At 40.9% G+C, this 19,200-nt stretch overlaps 1 protein-coding gene across 7 annotated transcripts in view; it reads left to right on the top strand.

Annotated features, from left to right (window-relative positions):
• fbxw7 (F-box and WD repeat domain containing 7) overlaps positions 1-19,200 on the top strand; it is a 140,099-nt gene that overhangs the window by 95,385 nt on the left and 25,514 nt on the right. Inside the window, exon 1 of one of the 7 annotated variants that reach the window (XM_023291934.3) lies at positions 15,182-15,805. The exons of the other annotated variants lie outside the window; for them this stretch is intronic. Within the exon in view, the coding sequence (XP_023147702.1) occupies positions 15,767-15,805 (39 nt within the window). The 5' untranslated portion in view covers positions 15,182-15,766. Of the gene's footprint in view, positions 1-15,181; positions 15,806-19,200 lie in introns of those variants that run through there. 7 annotated transcript variants of the gene reach the window in all.

Below are 19,200 nucleotides of genomic sequence, written 5' to 3'. Positions count from 1 at the left end.
AATTTGACTTAAAGGTCACAAAACATGGAAGAGAAAATAGAAAGTGACTCAAAGTAATGACACCCTTTGACTTAATGATCGGCCAACACAAAACACAGTGCCTAATCATTTTTAAATTCCATCAAATATACATTTCAGATGCTCTGAATAAATTAAGTTGAATAATTTTATTAACACCCACTCAAATGTCTGTTCTTATGTAGATTTCCAGCAGAGAGGTTTGGATAACCAGCTCTGGAGGCTGTGTTCAGTTTTTTTGTTTATAAGTTATTTTTTGGCCTTTTTAGCCTTTAATATATAAAACAATGGAGAGAGAGACAGGAAACATGGGGAGAAGAGTGGGGAAAAGACCCGCAGTAAATAGTTGTGGGCTGGATTCAAACCCACGGCCGCTGCCTCAGGGACTTTATGGGTCGCCCACTCAACCAGTTTAGCTACTAGGGTGCCCGTGCTGGTTCGGCTAACTTCACTTCGCTCTCTTTTTCTCTGCGGTATTGACCCCTAAGTTCTGCGCCACTATATTTGAAATGCAGGCCAACGTCCCCCAAAGAAGACAGTGCGGTTTGTTGGCAGAAAACATTATAGCTACCCATGCTATTTGCGGTGTTAGAGTATGACAGCGTGTGCAGAGGGAAATCTATTTTTGGGAAGTTGTTCCAACCTCACTTCCACTTTTTTCCCACTCTTGTGCTCCTTTCATTGACTGGGCACTTGGCCGTGTCAGTTCTTTGTTTGGAAAAGCAGAGGAAAAGAAGTGACAGCACAGCATGTCAGATGGCTCTATATAATAGAAGAAGTGACAACCATCTAACCTCCCCAAGCAGTAGAAGATTGTGTGATGGACCGAGTTGTAATGGCTTGTAAATGTTTAAAGAGATGAAAGCTCTCTGATTGTTTCGCTAAAACACATTATTACAGTCAGCTGCTGCTCATTCTGATAAACTGTGCAAGCTTTGGGTTGCATTCTAACAATGTGAACAGCAGAATTTTAAAGAAGTCAATATTTTAAACATTGTGTATTCATTGACTGGTTAGCTCCAGGAGTGTGTGTACCATTTAAATAGGAAGGCATGTTTGCTTTTCTCATACCATCTGCTGCTTCTGTGCCTGCAGTAGCTCTACAGATGCCGGTTAGCTTGCCCTCGGGCTAAATGTTTCCGAGGTAGACAGCTCATCAAGACGAATGACACATTTTGAGAATGAAGTGGAACAATTGACAGCTTGAACCAACAACACACTTCCTGCCACAAGGTTAAAATTTTCATGTTTAAAGCGTGTTATAGCTTGACCTCAGTGTTAAACGGACAAATATTTTTAGGTTAATGCAACACCCCTGAACTCAAACTGAAAATAATGACAGGATGATTGCTCATTGTTATTTCAGGCAATCTGTAGCCCAGTATGAGTAATTCACTGAGGGAAATGGTAGGCATACATTTTCGGTTAATTTATTTCTCCCAGAACAGCGACACAATGGTCAAAAATAGTAATCAAATTGCATGTATTGTTAATATTAAAAGCAAAATCGCTTTTAAGCATGGCCTCTTCAAGAAATGGGATATTCAATCTATGCGCTCAGTGAATTCTATTATGGTTTGAAGGTAGATGGCCACTTTTGGGTATGTGGTTATCAACTCGTGCTCAGGATTTGCACCGCACTGCCTGGTGTACGAGTGTATGACTGTGCATTATATTCTCCTGTTGTAGGGCTCTTGGGGAATTCATGGTGTATTCATTATGCATGACATAAAACACTACACAAGCAAACAAATCAACAAACACACACGCTCTTTGGCTCCAAGAGGTGCTTTTGGAAATGGTGTAATGTGCCGTACTCTCCCTATCCATTCTCTGCAAGATATGAAGTAGAAGAGTGGTGTTGTTTGTGTAGTTTTAGTGTGTAGGAAGGCTCTAGGAGAGTGTGTCAGAAGCTGTATGAGTTGGAGGCAGGGAGGAGGAAAAGACTGCAGCAGAGGCTGAACTGAATCAATGACTTTACCACAGCTTCCAGTGTCTGCGCTCTTTTTTTTTTTTTTTTTTTGAAGGGTTGAGCCACCGGCGACTTTGAAATTCTGACGAAAGCCCTGACTCCAACACGAGGTTCAAATTTGGTCTTTTGTTGAGTTTTGATGAACACAAAGTATGCCACACTTTTTTTTCCCTTTTCACATGAAATGCATGCTCATCCATTCAAAATTTCTTTTTGGCAGCAGCTCGGTTCTTCCTCCATCCTCCGTCTGTCTTTATGTTGCCCAGCATGTGATGTATTTCTTCAGAGGCTCTATGCTGCCTCCGTTTCACTGCCAGACACACTTCCACCTCAGGATTCACTGAACATGTGGCAAACACCTGCAACATCAGCCTTACCAACCATTACTGTAGACCTAGTTAGTACGTTTATTATACCTAAAAAGCTCTGTTCTTCTTCCCCAATAGGTTTTTTATAGGTTAAAAAATTAGGCTTTTGTCATATATCACTAATTGTTATTATTTTTCATCTCCTAGATTTAGTAGATTTTACTTATGTGTAATTTTTTTTCTTCGTTCTTTTGATTATTTTATCTCATATAGAGGGCAGAAATGTAGCATGGGCGTGAACATTGACCAGTTGCAGTGCTTTTTTTGGCTGCCTGTAAAGCCAGTCAGGTTTTTCTTTCTCTCGATTCCCAAAGGAATAAAAGCAGCCATCCATTCAGAGTTCCAGTTAGGAAAATCAGCATATCATGCTTGGAAGATGGGGATGCTATTCCAAACACTGTGGGGTTAGAACGAATTGGCTTTCACTGTGGAAAAGAGCATGACTTGTGGGGCGCAAAGGGGATATAGTCTGTTCTTATAAATATAATTATTGGTGCTGAAGAGTACAGCCACGTGCACATTCTCCCACTTATCAATAAATAAATACATTTCTTCTGCAGCAGTATCAAGTATTGGTGTGTGTGTTTGTGTGTCTGAGGAGGGAAACAAACACGTTTGTGAGTTATCAACGGTTCACTGCTCCTTTGCCCTTCCTGAAATGAAACATTTATGACCCCTGACCTTTGTCATTCCCATGTAGCCTTTAAAATCTGAGGAGACGCATCTCTCTCAGCATCACCATCATCCATCTAGTCTGCCTGTCTGCTAGAAATTCAACCTTCAGTGTGACACCTCTACTGTATTATAGCCTGACTGGGTCTTGTTCAGAACAGTGAGGTCCATTCTTGCTCTTGAATGTTAAAAAAAAAAAAAAAAAAAGTAACCAAGATTCCTTTTAGCCAAAACATCACTTGATCCTCAGTCATCCCCATATGGCAGATTAAACACAATGACTATGATTTCAATGCTCTGTATGCTTCATGCACTGAATTACTGCTTGACTTATTCTAATCTTTTCATGCATTCTTTATCCACAAGCAAATTTGACTTTGATTCTGGCTGTTTTGTTAAGTAATAGCCCTCGTGTTCTTTGTGTTCAGTGCACACCACTTGTCTGTCTTTGTTAATGTGAATGACACAAGAAATTGCCATTTCTGAGTCTCGGTGCACCCTTGATTGAAACAATAGTGGGCTAATAGAGAGGGACACATCTTTCTTCAAGTAAAAGCTCTCCATCCCATTGGTGTGATGGCATTAATTCCCTTATTATGTATTTTTGAGTATAATACGATAGGAGAGTGAATAGTCTTTCTTTAGAACTTCAAATTTTTTCAAGTTCATATTTGCTACACATTTGAAAACTATGAAGGCTTCATATGTTTAATCGAACTTTGAAAATAATTAAATTGGCTGTAAATGTGCCAATTACTTAATCTCCCTCAGTATTCTGACTTTCAATTTGACCAAATTAATTAGGTCTTAAAGTGATTCTTTGAATTTGTCTTTTAACACATTTATGGATCTTTTTCTTACCCCCTCACACACATTCATACACCGTTCACGTAGATTTGTTATTACTTCTTGCTTATCAAAAATGTGTTTATATTATACCAGTCACAGCAGCCTCTAGTTTGGCTTTAGTCAGTTCATTTATTTAACGTATGTTTGAATGAAATGTGGCCATGTCGACTCCACAGCCTGCATGCAAGTTCCATTGCTGTTATGTTACATCATACATCTTGGCCAACAACCGCCCAAAATCCGAAGATGTATACACTTTCATGTGCTGCCTTTTTGATCTCTCTCTTTCAAAAATACAGCCATTATTTGAATCTCACTTTGTGCCATCAGACATGGCAGTTGATAGCAGTCAAGTCGGGCACTAAAAAGGTTGCTATCACCCACTCTGCTGGTGGTCCGTCGGAGATAACAATAATCCCAAACAGACACTTCAGACAGGAGCCATGGCTTTCACAGTGTGTCCAGTGGACACATCTAAGCAAGATCAGATGTGCCCTTCACTTAGCAGAAACTGTGTTGTGTATCAGCATGAGAGGCACGTATTTCACTCCTACCAAGTGGTTGTGTTTTTTTTCTTGGTCGCTGTCCATTTGTGCCACTTCTCTGCTTAACTTGACTATCTAAAATAAGACTGACAGAATAAGTGCTGTGCTTTCAACTTTTTGGTTGAACGAATTTAGAAGATGTTCCACCTGCTTTTTTCCCGAATTACTTCATCAATAAGACTCACCTGCCAGAAGGAATCACCTTATTTTGATTTCCAGAGAAGGCAGAAGCAACAGCTACAGTACCTCGTCCTCAAGAGAAAATTGCTTCCCGAGCCTTCTCCAATCATCTTCATCCTGTCTTCCTCTTTCTTGAACTTCATCACTCTACAAGTTGTTAAAGTATCACCCCATTTATCTTACCAGTGTACTCTGTATTCTCTTGTTTCTCTTTGTTGCATTGAAGAAGATACCAAAGTTTGTTCTCTAATTGTATTTATGGGTTCGTCCTCACAGCCATATTTGCTGACTTTTCAAGAAAACTTATTTAGGAACATTACTGAGTTGATGGCACCATTCTCCTCTGAAGCTCTTTGGCTTCTCTACTTCCTCATTCTGTTCCAGAGGAGGCTGAAAGGGTGTGCTTATTAGCATTATTAGCAGTGCCACTGGCATATAACTTTGAACTATTTTTATACACAGAGCTCATTCTCCATCATGACATAGTGAAGATGCTGTGTCTTTGACTGTGTATTGTACTTGCACTGTTCTGGCAGACGTCAATTTCAACACTGGTAGAACAACCACTCCAGACTGGTTAACCTACCGCATTGTAAATTACACTGAATATGTGAAGCTACATATATTACAAATGACTGTGAAGATTGAAAGGATATGTGAAGCAGCAAACAGAGTCTACAGTAATGTTAGTGGCTCCTTAATGGCGTTATGAGCTAAATGCTAATGTCAGCATTATCACAGTAACAATGCTAACATGCTAATGTTTATTGGGTACACCCATCTGCCACAACATTAAAACCACTGACAGGTAAAAGTGAATGAACTAGATTCTGGACTAGACTGTGAAGCAGAGACCGAAGATGATTGAACCAACAGTTTGTGGTTTGTACAACTGTTTTTCTATTTGTGAAAATGCAAAAAGAAAAAAAAGATTTCACAGTTTTTTGGGGGGGTTTTCTTGCATCTGGACCACATTGAACCAGGTCCAGATCAAAAACCAGTGAGCTTAGGTGGGTCAAATCTTGAATAGATTGTTGTACAAAGCCTAAAGACTCTTCAAGACATCGTTTTTGATGTGGAAAACCATTATTTTTTTGTGCTACAAAGTAAAAACATGGAGATTTTAGTGTTTTCTTGGCATCTGGACCACTTTAGACCAGTTCCAGATCAAAAGCCAGTGAGCTTAGGTGGGTCAAATCCTGAATAGATTGTTGTACAAATACTAGAGACTCTCTAAAACATCATGTTTGGTATGTAAAAACATTATTTTTTGTGTTAGAATGTAAAAACATGGAGATTTTGGTTTGTTATTTTGCATCTGGATCGCTTTAGATCAGGTCCAGATCAAAAACCTCTATGCTTAGATGGGTTAAATCTGGAGTAGATTACATTTTTGTATCATCACAGTTTTTACTGGTACAAGCCCGATCTATAAAGGCCCTATCCAGGAACTCAACGGACCCCTGCTGATGTCCCAGGACCACACAAAACAGGACACCCATAGAGGTCCCATGTTTATGTAACAATGATCAGAGCTGTTGGCAGCAGGTGGTTTTAATGTTGTGGCTGGTCGAGGTATAATTTTTGCAATGTTCACTATATTCATCATCAGTTGAGCCTGACAAGAATGTCATTGGATTTGCAGATATTCCGTCATAAATTGAAGTATTGCGCAAGTTAAAATTTTGACCTGATGATGGCGCTTGATGCAAACCTGGCTACAATTCATCCTGATGGGGATCATCAAATTTCATGGCAATCCCTCCAAATGTTGTGGAGACATTTCACGTCAAAAAACATAAATGTGAAACCTGTAGTGACTCTATTGAAAAGTGAAAGAGGAAAGTTATGGTGATCTGCCACCATAAGTTAAGTTACATTGGTAAAGAATATCTGAGTGTCTCTAAAAACAATATAATTCCAGCCCCTCTGGTAATTGTTGATTTTACTGAAAATGTGAATACTTTGACCTGTTGGTGTTGCTAGAAGAAAACTTTATCCTCTGGGGAATATATCTGTACATAATGTCATGGCACTGAATGCATAGTTTGTTAAAATCACATTGCCATATTTAGAGCCATGCTGCTAGCTCAGCTGTCAAAAACCGACTTTATCGCCTGTACGGAGGATGAATGATCAATATATTTGCTCATTTCACTGCTTAAATCAGACTGTGTTAAATAGCGTCCTCTGATCCACTTGGATAAAGGTCAAATCCCCGTTCAGAGGTTTCTCATGCATATTTCATTTTGAAACCCTTTATTTGGAACAGAAAACATGCAAATTGTTGCTTTGTTGGAGAGATAAAGGGTAGTACGGGTAGATTGTGTTCCAGATGAGATCAGTATCACAGGAGGGGAAAATACCGGAGGAAGCGTGATGAGCGAGTTTTTGTAGCGAGCTCAGGTCAACGCAAGCCACCAAGTCACTGTCAGAATGTCCTCTCACAATTTCCCACCACCTTCTCAAGCATATTCAGGGATATGCAGATGACAGGCAACACCCAGCAGGCACACACTGGCTCGCTCTCTTCATCTGGAATGCAGAGTGGTAATTCTGGATGATTAAAGAGGTTTATTCGTTTCTGTGTAAATGTTGATGCCAAACCGGGCCAAGTTTCACCTGGCTCATCCCACACATTTCCATAACCCGCTTTCATTTCTGAATGAGATATGACAGCTCAGGCTGCATCCAAATGCAAAACCAGATTGGCCCATCATTGGGAAAGGCAGAGGAAAACAGTAGTATCACCACACTGACCTGTTTCTTGTCCAGCTTGCCGTTAGAGGGTATGTGACCTCCTGCTCATGTACTGAGTGTGTAGTGTATTAGAAAGTTATTGGTAGAAAAATGTTACTTCTTTTCCCCCCAGAGGGCCAAAAGCAGTTTAAAAACTTTGACAGCCCTGCCTAAATCTACACTTTTGCCCTTTTCAAAACTTTATTATATTCTATCTCTGCTGCTATTATGTACACTGTACATTAGGGATGCTAATTTTATGCAATTTCCTTAACTGATAGTCGGCCATCTTAACAACCAATAGTTGATTAATCTTTAAATTAACAGACTGTTTCTCCACATGCTGATGAAGCTCTTTTTAACCACTGACACTTAATATTTGCTGCAAAACAGACTCAATGACATTAGGAATCTGAAGAACAGATAAAGAAAACACCATGTTATTGAATTATGAATTAAGGAGCAAAAAATAATGACTTTATTTGAAATTACAATTCCACAATAGCCAAATTGATAAATTTCAAAGTATTAAACATGGTTAACAAGCTGCAGTCTTTCACAGTAAATAAGCTGTAATGTATCAATCTCTTTACAATGATTTCATGTCAAAATAATCTTCATATCTGATCTTCATGATCGAGCGACTTGTTCACTGTAGTTAGTGTTCATACAGCTGCTGGAAACAGCTGTTCAGCAACAACACATGTCCATAAATGTCTTTGTATCAGCTTTATCAGTATTTACTGCCACCTCCCTATCACTTTTGTTTGAATGCTGTTTAAAGCATGCTAGAAGAGTCCTGATGCCTTTGAACATGAGCAGCGTTAGCAACTATGCTGCCTGCTGACACACATTCGGCCAGCTAGTTCTAACATTTGAAAATTGTTGTTTAGCATAAGCTTCAGTTAGCAAGCTAAACCAGACGGCTATTTGACAACTTTATACTGCCAAGTTCCTCAATACAACTGTCACAGTTTGCAGTTAGACAGTAAGGAGGTGTGCTCATTTTTTTGCAACCCTTATGAGTGGTCAGCAAACACACCTGTAACTCTATTGCATTAAACAGTAAGGGTCTCCACCTGGTGGAACAACTAGGTACTACAGGTGATCTAGAGTGCATTTTATAATCGATTAAATTGACAACTGCAATTAATCCATTCCAGTTAATCAATAACATCTCTACTGTACCTACAGCACATAATGTAAGCTATGACCATCTATTGTTCCAATTTCTTCCCGTTTTTAATTTTTCTTTCTCAGCATCATGTATTTCACAATGAAGGATTGTCAAATATTACACAGATTGCCAAGTTTTTCGTGACTCCTGTGTGATTTTGGGTTTTATAAATAAACTTGACTTTGGATCGGCCTTTCAAATAAAGGGTGATGCAGGTTAGAAAGGTCACTCTCTGAATCAGAGCTTTCCAAAAATGCGGTCCAACTTTGCTGCTGTGTTGTAGCTCGGATGCTGAGAGGTTAAGAGTGAGCAGAGCTGTGAATTGGAAAGGGTCACAAATTTCTCTTTGAAGTTTTTTCTACAGTTTCCAGAAAGCTGCTGGCACTGAGCTGATGTTTGCTTTTGGCACTTTGATGATGGCCTCAGGGTTTGGCTATGACACTTGTGACTGAGCAACGTAATGACTGGGAGCATCATTTAAGAGCAAAACGGCAAAAATTCATTCACTGATTACTTGGACTTCATTGCTTTTACTGCTTGAAAAAATGAGCACATTGTGAAAAGCTATGATGCGGGGCCCATCTTTATCCTCAACTCTACAGGTTTTCCCCAGCAGGGCTACAAGGACACCTGGATGATATCCTGGTGTCCTTGTAGCCCTGCTGGGAACAACTGTGGTTCGCCAGGCTGTGCATATTTTCCTCCTCAGGCGAGATTATGTGTACAATTGCTAAAAAAGTGAAAAAGTTCCATCATAGCCTGAAGCCACTGTCTTTGTTTGAACATTAGTGGGCCAGGCACAGCTGTACTTCGGATGCAAAACTTCCCTGCTTTTCTAAATAAAAGAAAGAAAGAAAGAAAGAACATTTAATGGTTAGTCTGTTGCCAAAATTGAACCCACAGATTTTTGAAGTTTAAAAGTTAAATTAGGGATTTAGAAATCAATCAAATGTGCATGTGTAGACCTGTTGGTAAATTGCCAATTAGAAATCATAATGTTTAGATTTGTAAAGCTATGAATTCAATAAGTAATGAGAATGGAACCATATTTTGGCTTTTTGTGTGCAGATTTACTTCTTTCATTTCAGTTATTTTCCAACAGGAAATCAGCTTCAGTAGCTTTACTGTGGTTTCTGTGGTCACAATACTGCATAGAAGACATAACAGAGATGTTGCCTCAGTACAGGTTTTGTTTGTTAAACTGTCCTATAGCTTCATTGTTAGAGTAAAGCTGTATAATTGGAAGCCAGAATTTCAAGTACAAGAATAGTTACCATGTTTTAAAAGGTATTCTTCACGATAATTCAAGTCTGTTTTTGCAAATGTTAATGTATCTGTCCATCACAGAGGAAGGATCCAGTCAAATGCAGTAGATGGGGCTTTGTTACAACCATAATTACGTTAGGGGGCCATAAAGAAGCCTGCAATTTTCTGTGCAGCAAATAAACTATGCAGTTATGTTTCTAAGAAATTACACATTTTTTCCTGCATTGCATCATTGTCAGGCTTTTTTGGTCTCCTGCTTGTCATTGTTAGCACCGAAGAAAATAGATTTTATATTTCTGATGGGCCTTGATGGCAAAATGACAATGAAATGTTGAAATGTATTTTGTTAACTGCGTTATTTGTTATTCATGTTCGGGCTTACTGTCTTTTCACGAGGCAAAATAGTTGCATAATCAAGCTGCGCTGCTTCGCTTTTATTATATTGTGATCAGCTGTGACCTTCACCACTATCAAAATTCTAAAATGTGAATAGGGAAAAAAAATCACATTTAAATTCTGTTAAGTGAAACAACAAATAACAGCTGAGTTATTTTTGTCCAGTATTTTCTGACACATTGCCTCTGATGTCTCCAGCCTTTATTTGCATGCATGCTTGCCTGTGAGGCGCAGCAACAACACTGGACACTGGCGCTTTGAATTTTAACTCCTTAGTGTTGAAGCTGTCGCACATTTATCTTCATTTCCATTGTGGAAGACCATTGCCTATTTTCTCAAGGCCCCTCCACTTACACATTTTAAAATGCCGCATCTGCTTGCAACTCCAATTTCTAAATAATTGCCAATAATTGCAAATACTGACCTCCGTTCTCCATTTATTTTCAATGAACACCATTGTTGTCACTGGGGAGATACCTCAGCCTCTTCCTTTAATTTCTTTTTTTTGACCTGACCCCTTCAAACTTGAATGTTCCAGTCGCGTGGGTGGCTGCAGGATATGTTAATTCAACTGCATGCAGATGATGCTATTATTATCCTCTGCAGAATGCCATGATCCATGGTTTCCTTGTTCATCAAACCTCCCCCACACGCATTGCATCTGTCTGGCCTGGAATGGGGATCACACTTCACTGTTTCAGAAAAATCTATTGAGAGCAGACCCCCTAGTTCTCATTTTTTTTTCTCCACAGAGAGGACAATCGCACAATGACGCGGCCCCATTTAGCAATGCATCATTGCCCAAGAAGTATTTGCCTCCTTCAAGTTCACCACCTCACATTAAACATTTGCTCAAGAAAGGCCCTTTCTCCCATAGTGTAGCTTTTTCCCACCAGCATCTGCTGATTGGAAATAGTTCCAGTCACATCCCTCCAATCCCACTTGACAGCTGTTAGACCTATAATTCACTTATTACTTCGTACTGAAAGGATTATTCCATTAGGCGTTCAACAGAAATTAATGTGACAGATTTGATAATCAGTTAAGCATTATGTTCATTTTCTGTTAATCTGCAGATTATCTTCTTGGTTAGTTGATTCTTCTTGTCTACAAAGGATCATTTGCCATTTTTCACAGCACAAGTTGACATTTAAAGAGCTTGTTTTGTGCAACAGAAAGCCAAAGATATTCAGTTTACTGTCAAAGAAGACGAATACACCTGTTAAATCTTCACATTTAAGAAGCCACAGCCAGTGATTTTTGTAATTCTTCTGGCTAATAGATTGTTGCTGGTTGTCAATTAATTATCTGTCCTTTGTATGTTTCAGATCTAAATCAAGTCATTTGTTAAGTCAAAACTTTTTTAGAATGTGAGATTGTTCTTGCTTTTCAGACACCTTTGCCTATGTGGATGGCATTTAGTTTCCCCCTGTTTTGTGCTGAACATCTTCATTTTTTCTTTTTACATTTCATGGATTCAGTTTATTGATCCCAAAATTATCAATGAATATAATCAAAGAAATATTATCAGGATTTGTAGCCACAGTGTTGTGATGCCTCCTTGTACCTGCACACATCCAAGAATGCTTAAATTATCTGCCGTTTCACACTGTATCTATCGAGTCAGTCTGCTGAAACTTTGGCATTGATGTTGTCTGTTATTTGTGCAGTCAAATGAGACAACATTTGCATTTCCCCCACAAGCTATCTACCGCGCAGCGATGTAATGAGTGTATTTTTATACATCCTCTGCTGTTCAAATATTGCAGCAATAGCAGACAGGGTGTGATGAGAGGGCTATTACCTGAAAATGTGTGTTGATTATAAGGAACAAGATGTCTTTAAAAAGAAAAAAATCACTTTGAAAAAGACAACACCTGCCTCATGCGGCTTTAAGTCTCACTGGCCGCATTTTGGTTTTGATAAGCAGGAGGTCAGTATCGGGGAGGGAGGCGGGGAGTGGAGAGGCCTGTTAATGCTTCACCAACCGGCAGAAGGAGAGCGACAAAGGAGGCCACGGCCTATTCAAAGGCCACAGTGCAACCCCTCTCGCATGCCAAGCATTCCAATGCGCTGTGTAAAGGTTGGGCCAACAGAGAGCATCAAGAGGGCCTTTCTCATGAGAGCCACCTTAAACACACACAGACAAAGCTCAAACAGCTCTGTCTAGTGCGCCTCGACGTCCACCCATTTGAATGCCTTTGTGCACGTTTTACTTTGGTAAGAAAGTGTGACTGAACTGCCAAGATTAGCCGCTACACCTGTTGTGTCCTCTTAGATAATTGTGATTTCTGCTTTTCAAGCATCTTACAGCAGAGAATTACCTTTTACTTACTGTGGATAAATTGCCATGCAGCCTTGTCTGTCTGTTTCTGTTAATTCTTTTTTATCTTGTCCAAAACCCAACTATATTCTGTCAAACTGTTACAGATTGTACCAGACCTCTCTTCCCTGCTAGCCCTGAAATCCCCCCCTGTGCCTGGTCTCTCAGTAATTACAGGTGTAAGCCGGGAGTGTCTGAACGGCTGCCAGCTCTCAATGCGCCATCACCTGTGAATGGAGCCCTTCCCATGACCCATCATTGTGTCCCCTGTTTCCACGCTCTAACGCTGATGTCTTGTGAGGTCAAGAGCGACAAATCCCGACTATCTTTAGAAACTAATGGCGCGGTTCAAACTGCTCTACGCTGGATATCTAAAACATTTTAGAGAATAATATTGTGGCGTGCCCAGAAGCCAGCAGAGTTTAATTTGCATGAATACCACATTCATAAACATAAACAGCAACTGATCAGTTTAATGGAGAAATGTGTTTCTGTTTGCTCTGTTTTCTTTGAATTAATCAAACAAATGGCTTCCAGCGTGTTTATCTTTGATGGCTAAACAAAGCAAAAAACAAGCCCGTCATCGGTTTATTCGCTTGATGGGTCGATGTTTCTTTTGAAAAGATATTTACAGTTGTGACAGTTGGCGTTCACATGCACCCAGACTTGATGTATTTTTAAACTCAAGCTGCCATCTCGAGGTTGTTGCTGTCGCTGGCTGTAGTGGGAGTTGTGAGCGGTGCAAACTGGTGGTAACTGGCCAGGTGCAATCAGCCATTACCTGCCAGTCCTGAAATGCAAATATTGGCCTGCAAATAGGCAGCTGTAGCAGATCCATTCACAGACCGTCTGATTTCTGTTGGCTCTGGTGTTGAAATCAGTAATGCAGCGATCAGCGCAGTCTTTTGTGTTATGTGTGGACGCAGTGGTGGAAGAAGTATTCAGATTATTTTCTCTCTGTTAGTGTCGACATTGCACTATAAAAATACTCTATTACAAGAGATATCGGTGACTAAATGTGCTCTATAACACAAACTAATGCCAACAGTGTTGTATTTTTAAATTAGTGGATCACTTTCAGTCAGACATAAACTGTCATTGGTCAGTGTTGGGCTAATTTTAGCTACTTTTATATACCTTTTGGTGGTGATAATTGACCATTTTCCAAGCAGGAACTGCTACATTCTCTGGTTCCAGCTTATTTCATTTGAGTTTTTGCTGCTTTTCTTTTTCTCAATGTGAAAAATACTCATGTTGCAGTGTGGGTTGGACAAAACAATCCATTCAAAGACATCTGTGACGAATTGTGAGCAACATTTCGTGGACAAAACAATAGATTGATTAAAAAATTCACAGCCTAAGAACCAAACATATTGAGCTTTCCATCCAAAAACTTCACATTTGAGAACCTACAACCAGTAATTTTTGGCATTTTACTCACTGATAATTCAGGGGGTTAGAAGCAGAGTGGTCTAACCCACAAAAAATCTGAGTTTATATCCATCCATCCATTATCCGTACAATGCTTAATCCTCATTAGGGTCACAGGGGGCTGGAGTCTATCCCAGCTGACTGGTGACCCTAGACAGGTCACCAGTCGATCACAAGGATACATATAGAGATAAACAACCACACTCACATTCACACCTACAGACAAGTTCGAGCTATTAATTAACCAAGACTGCAGCCGAGATAGCATATGCATTCCCCCAATGCCGGTTTGTGCATATTCAACATTCAGTACATATCTAGGAACCTTTTCTATACACTAGTTTCTCTTAGGAGTGGGACATACATTATTAAATATCTGTTATTATTATTATATATCTATTCTACGTGCTATAGACAAATTAACAATATCCACTTAATTTAGCATCAGCCTGGAAGCTAAAACGTGAAGGGGTTAACCTCAGCATGTTTTTGGCATGCACAGGAAGAACATCCCGGCAAGACCGGGACGTGAACCGGGTATCTTCTTGCTATAAGGTGAAAGTGCTAACCACCAATCCACTGTGCAGCCCTGAGTTTTATATAATAGTTTATGGTCTAGATTTTATTGCCAAAATGGTCTAACTCAGTGGCGCCTCGAATATGAGACCATTCTTGAAAACACAAAACGTTGAACCCATTTTTCTCAAAAACTACAGAAAGTGAGTTAGACCACTCTGCTTCCAAACCCATTAATTCACCTTGAAAATGAATGTATTACTTAATTTGTCAAATCACCATTAAACCCTTGCCTGAGATTGTTCCTTTTGTACCTTTGTATCTGTTGATAGAATTTATTTTTTTGGGTGTTTTTTGGATTGAGTTCCTGCAAACTGGTAGCAGCTGTAATATTTCATAAACAGACCTTACATTTTATATTAAAAATATGTACAACTGAATGTAGAGGAGTGAAAAGTGCAGTATTCCCCCTCTATGATGTGATGAAGTGGAAGAATCGAGTAGAGTAAATGTACTCAGTTACTTCCCACCACTGCATGTATAATCTGTTTGACGCAGAGCATGTTAGAAGTGAGGGTCTCTCCTATGTGAAATTGAGGGAAAAAAGGAGTGTACTCTGGTAGTTTCTGGCTGATTTGCTTCGGTCTCGCAACAAGTGTGGGTCCACCTTTTGATGCGAAGGACGTGCCGAGTGCGCGGCCCGCCCGGTCTCCGTGCGCAGCCTCGTCTGCTGCGCATAAGCCCCGCCGGTACTCCCGCACACCGAGGATGCGCTGCGCACTGTGTTGAGCGTCGGACTGCACCATTCCTGCCGTCTCCGCCGGGGAGGCTGTATAATCCGATCCAGCACGGAGGGAGCCGTCGTGAGGAGGAAGAGGCCGCTGCTCTGCGCTCTGACGCTCTCCCCCTGCACTCCTCCCCTTTTCTGCCGAGTGTCACCCTCTTCCTCCCTCATCTGTTCACTCCCTGCTCGGTGTGAGGCTGGTTCGGCGGCGCAACACGAGCCTCCGGGATCGTCGCATTGTTTCACCCATCGACCTAGCCCCCCCTCCGGTTTTCGACGTGATCCGGCACCCCTCTCCTCCTCCCCGCTCCTCTCTCTCCAGGTTCTCCGATGCCTTTACCGGGGGAATCTACCGTATGCACGCCAGTCCGGTGACGTGCCCGAGCATGTTCACATCAGAGACGGCGTCGGATTTACCTGAGAGTACGCTGCCCTCACACTGTCACCGCGATCTCCCCGCCGCGCACACACGCCCGGACTCCACCGATTGCTACTGAAGAGGAAGAAGGAAAACACACCGGATTACAAGGATGGGGTTCTACGGCACTTTAAAGATGATTTTCTACAAAGTGAGTAGGATTTCCGCTGGTGTCCGCCGCCGTGTCACCTCCAAACACATCCTCATCCTGCTATTATTTAATGCTTGACGCGCTCTGTCGCCTACATCATCTTTGACGCGCCTCTCTCGGCAGATTGTGCGGCCACTGCGGAGGATGAACAGCAGCGTAGCAGACCCCCAGAGACGCCTCTTTAATTGCCTGGGCTTTAATGTTATGTTAGCGCTGCGTTAAATGTTGTACTACCACGACACGATTTGGCATCCTCTCCTTTCCGGTGTAACTTCGGCTTCGTAAATAAACGCCACTGCTGTGATTTGAGGATGCTGTTTCTGTGCGTAAATGTTTTGCCACTTCAGTTCCGCAATGCTAGATCAAAATATATTCACATTTCCTCCTTATGTTCTCCCTTTTCCGAGAGTCTTTAACCCTCATTCCGCTTTCACCTGTATATCAACTGTGGTCCTCCCTTTCACAGAACCAACTAGACGCTTATATTCTGCATATGCATGGCTGATATCACCTCCATCTCTGCTTCACTGCATGCTGACTTTAACTGCTAGTAATGCCAGTTTGCTGCACATAAACAGTCCTGCAGTGCTCCCCCGGTTTGCAGGGTTATTATGCTCCTACATTATGCAGCAGTGGTTATCTTGCAGTGACCAAAGTAACTGCTTGAGATGCATGTGATCAGTCTGCCTGCGCCTGTTGGAGTAGCCTATTCCCTGACATTGTGCACTCGCCTCAGGCTCCAACCACAGATAATGGGTCACTGTGTCAGACTGCGTGAGGTAGAATATCCTCAAGGATGTTGGGTGTATTATGCTGGACGGCAGCCATGGAAATGATGCTCCCTTTCGCTGGAAATGCAGATTACAAACAACAAAAAAAAAAAACAAAACATGAAAGGGAATCTGTAATTCAGAGTGTAACGTAAACAAATTTGTTAATTGAGTATATTTCGAATTGAGTTGCAGAGTATCCCTTGTGGTAGGGGATTGTACTCTGTGAATCCTAATAATTAGGTGAGAATGTCATTCCCAAGCAGCGGGAAGCAGTTTGTAGATTGCAATGTTGGCTCATTTGTATTCTCCATCCATTTTGTGGATGTACTCATTGCAAGATATCAGGACGTTGAAGTCACTCTGTAAGGCTTTGAACATTTTAGTACCACGCTTGGCTTGCAGTGGCAAAAAAAGAAAAAGAAACGGCAAGATTGTTGATTTAAGGACAAATTGGAATCTATCCTTGTGGTTCGATTGTACTTGTGGTCGTTAAAAATGCGACTACTTCTCCAAACGGCCAGCTCTGGGAGTCGCAAGTGTTTCTAACAATGCTGATCGACACAGGGAAAAGTCTTTCATGGCTGCTTGAAACACTGTTTGAAAAATGAGAAAAGGTTTTTCAAGTGACTGATGCTGGCGGGATGTCGTCTCTATTGAAATGAATCAACACATTATGTAAGAGTGATTGCTATCTTTAAAATATCATTACCTCCCTGCGTATCCATCTGTCGTGCTTTTGGCCAGATAGGGAAGGGGAAGTCGGGGGAAGGAGGGACGACTTATTGGTGGTGATTTACAAACACTGTGCCTCTCTGGTTACCTTTTCCCAGGCTGAAACACAAGAAGAGGCCGGTCACACGCTGCTTTTTTTTCTTCTTCTTCTTCTCATGCCTGCATTTAGTTTGAGGTTTTCTTACATGTGCACACACAGTCGGACAGATTCAAAGCCAGCCAGCCAGCCTCCCCCTTTCTCTCTCTCTCTCTCTCTCTCTCTCTCTCTCACACTCGGAAACACACACACAAAACATACACACCCACTGCATGCATACACACACCCAGGCTCTCCTTGGCTACTGAACTGCCATTGCAGTGAGATCACCGCTTTAAGAACAAGGCTTTAAGAGCCGTGTCTTAACAACTGTGAATATCTTAAAACCAGTGAAACAAGCTTTAAATGTAGACAAGTGTAACACAAGCTAGATACTGGTCTAGTTTTTTAAATATCTGCACCACATTTACCTGATTTTTTACTACTTTTCTACATTTCCCTCATGAATTACTTGAGTTTTTTTATGGCCCTTCCCTTGAACCTTTCGGCAGCTTCACACATGAGCTGAATTGTGGGGGGAAAAAGATCACAAATCAGCGGTCAGATCACAGTCTGATGTCCACAGGGCACCTAACCTGCAGTGCATATGGGTGTGCTAATCATGTGCACATGCTTGTATAAGCGCTGGCTTTGGTTGACTGTCAGCTATTCTGGTGCACTGCACTAAATACTCAGGTAGGAATCCCGTATTGATCACTCATTCATGGCTCCAGCTGCTGATATTCCTGCTCATTATTCAGCATTCCTAAGGTTACAGAACATGCGTGTTTGTTTGCATTTTTGAACTCTTTCTCTGAGCTCACCACCGGCTGTGCTCGACACTCCTGTGTGCCCCCGAGGCTGAAAACACAAGAGGACGAACACACTTATACACACACCCTCGCCAAATTATAGTGATAAACAAAAACACACACATCTTGAGAAGAGACGTGTAATCATGCCACTGTAGAGCCAGACAGTATGGAGTCAAATGTCCAGCGCTCTTTTCCTGCGTCGGAAACAATACAGCAAGACCAAACCAAAAGCTGCATCAAAAGAGCTTTGTTTGCCTCAAAGGGGAAAAGAAGTTAAATTTAAATTTGTTTTCTGGTTCCTACAAGCTGTTATCAGATTATACAATGGCAGGAGGACAGAAGGAACAAATTTTCCAGTTCCAGGTTGTGTCTTGCAGCACAGCAGGCCGGACTGTAACTGTAGGCAAACTGTTGCTAAATACTTTTGACCCTGAATTGCCGGGATACGAGTGCTGTAATCTTGTGAAAAACATGCCACATGCTACAGCTGAGGAGGAAATCATTCAAGCCAGAGCTGCAAACATTAGTTGATGAATCTTTTAATACAGTAACTGGATCATTGTTTAGGCAATTTTAGAACAAAATGCCACAAATCCTCTTGTTCCTCCTCATGATTTGCTGATTTTATTTATCTTATGAGATTGTTAATTAAAGGTTTTTATGTTTTTGTTGGCAATCTTATGACATCACCGTGCACTTTAAGAAGCTGATATTTTGCTGTTTTTTTGGTATTTTATAGACCAGCTAATTGAGAAAACAACTGGCATATTAATTGTTAGTTTGCAATTCTAATTCATGCACATAATTACATGTTTGTATTCTTTTATTACACTTTTCCTGGGATTTTTTGAAAACTAGCAGAGCTTTTCACTTTAACATATTTAATTGATGAAAGAACAAGGCCAGACTGTCACATTGTATATCTTATTTTGTCCAGACACTAGAGAGAGAGAAAAAAATCAGTGTTCACTTATTCAGCTAGCTTGTTTATTCATGAGG

The sequence above is a fragment of the Amphiprion ocellaris genome, chromosome 4 (genome assembly GCF_022539595.1).
Source record: "Amphiprion ocellaris isolate individual 3 ecotype Okinawa chromosome 4, ASM2253959v1, whole genome shotgun sequence".
Classification (NCBI taxonomy): Eukaryota; Metazoa; Chordata; class Actinopteri; family Pomacentridae; genus Amphiprion; species Amphiprion ocellaris.
Note: the sequence above shows the minus strand (reverse complement) of the source record. Positions and strands in the feature narration are given on the sequence as shown.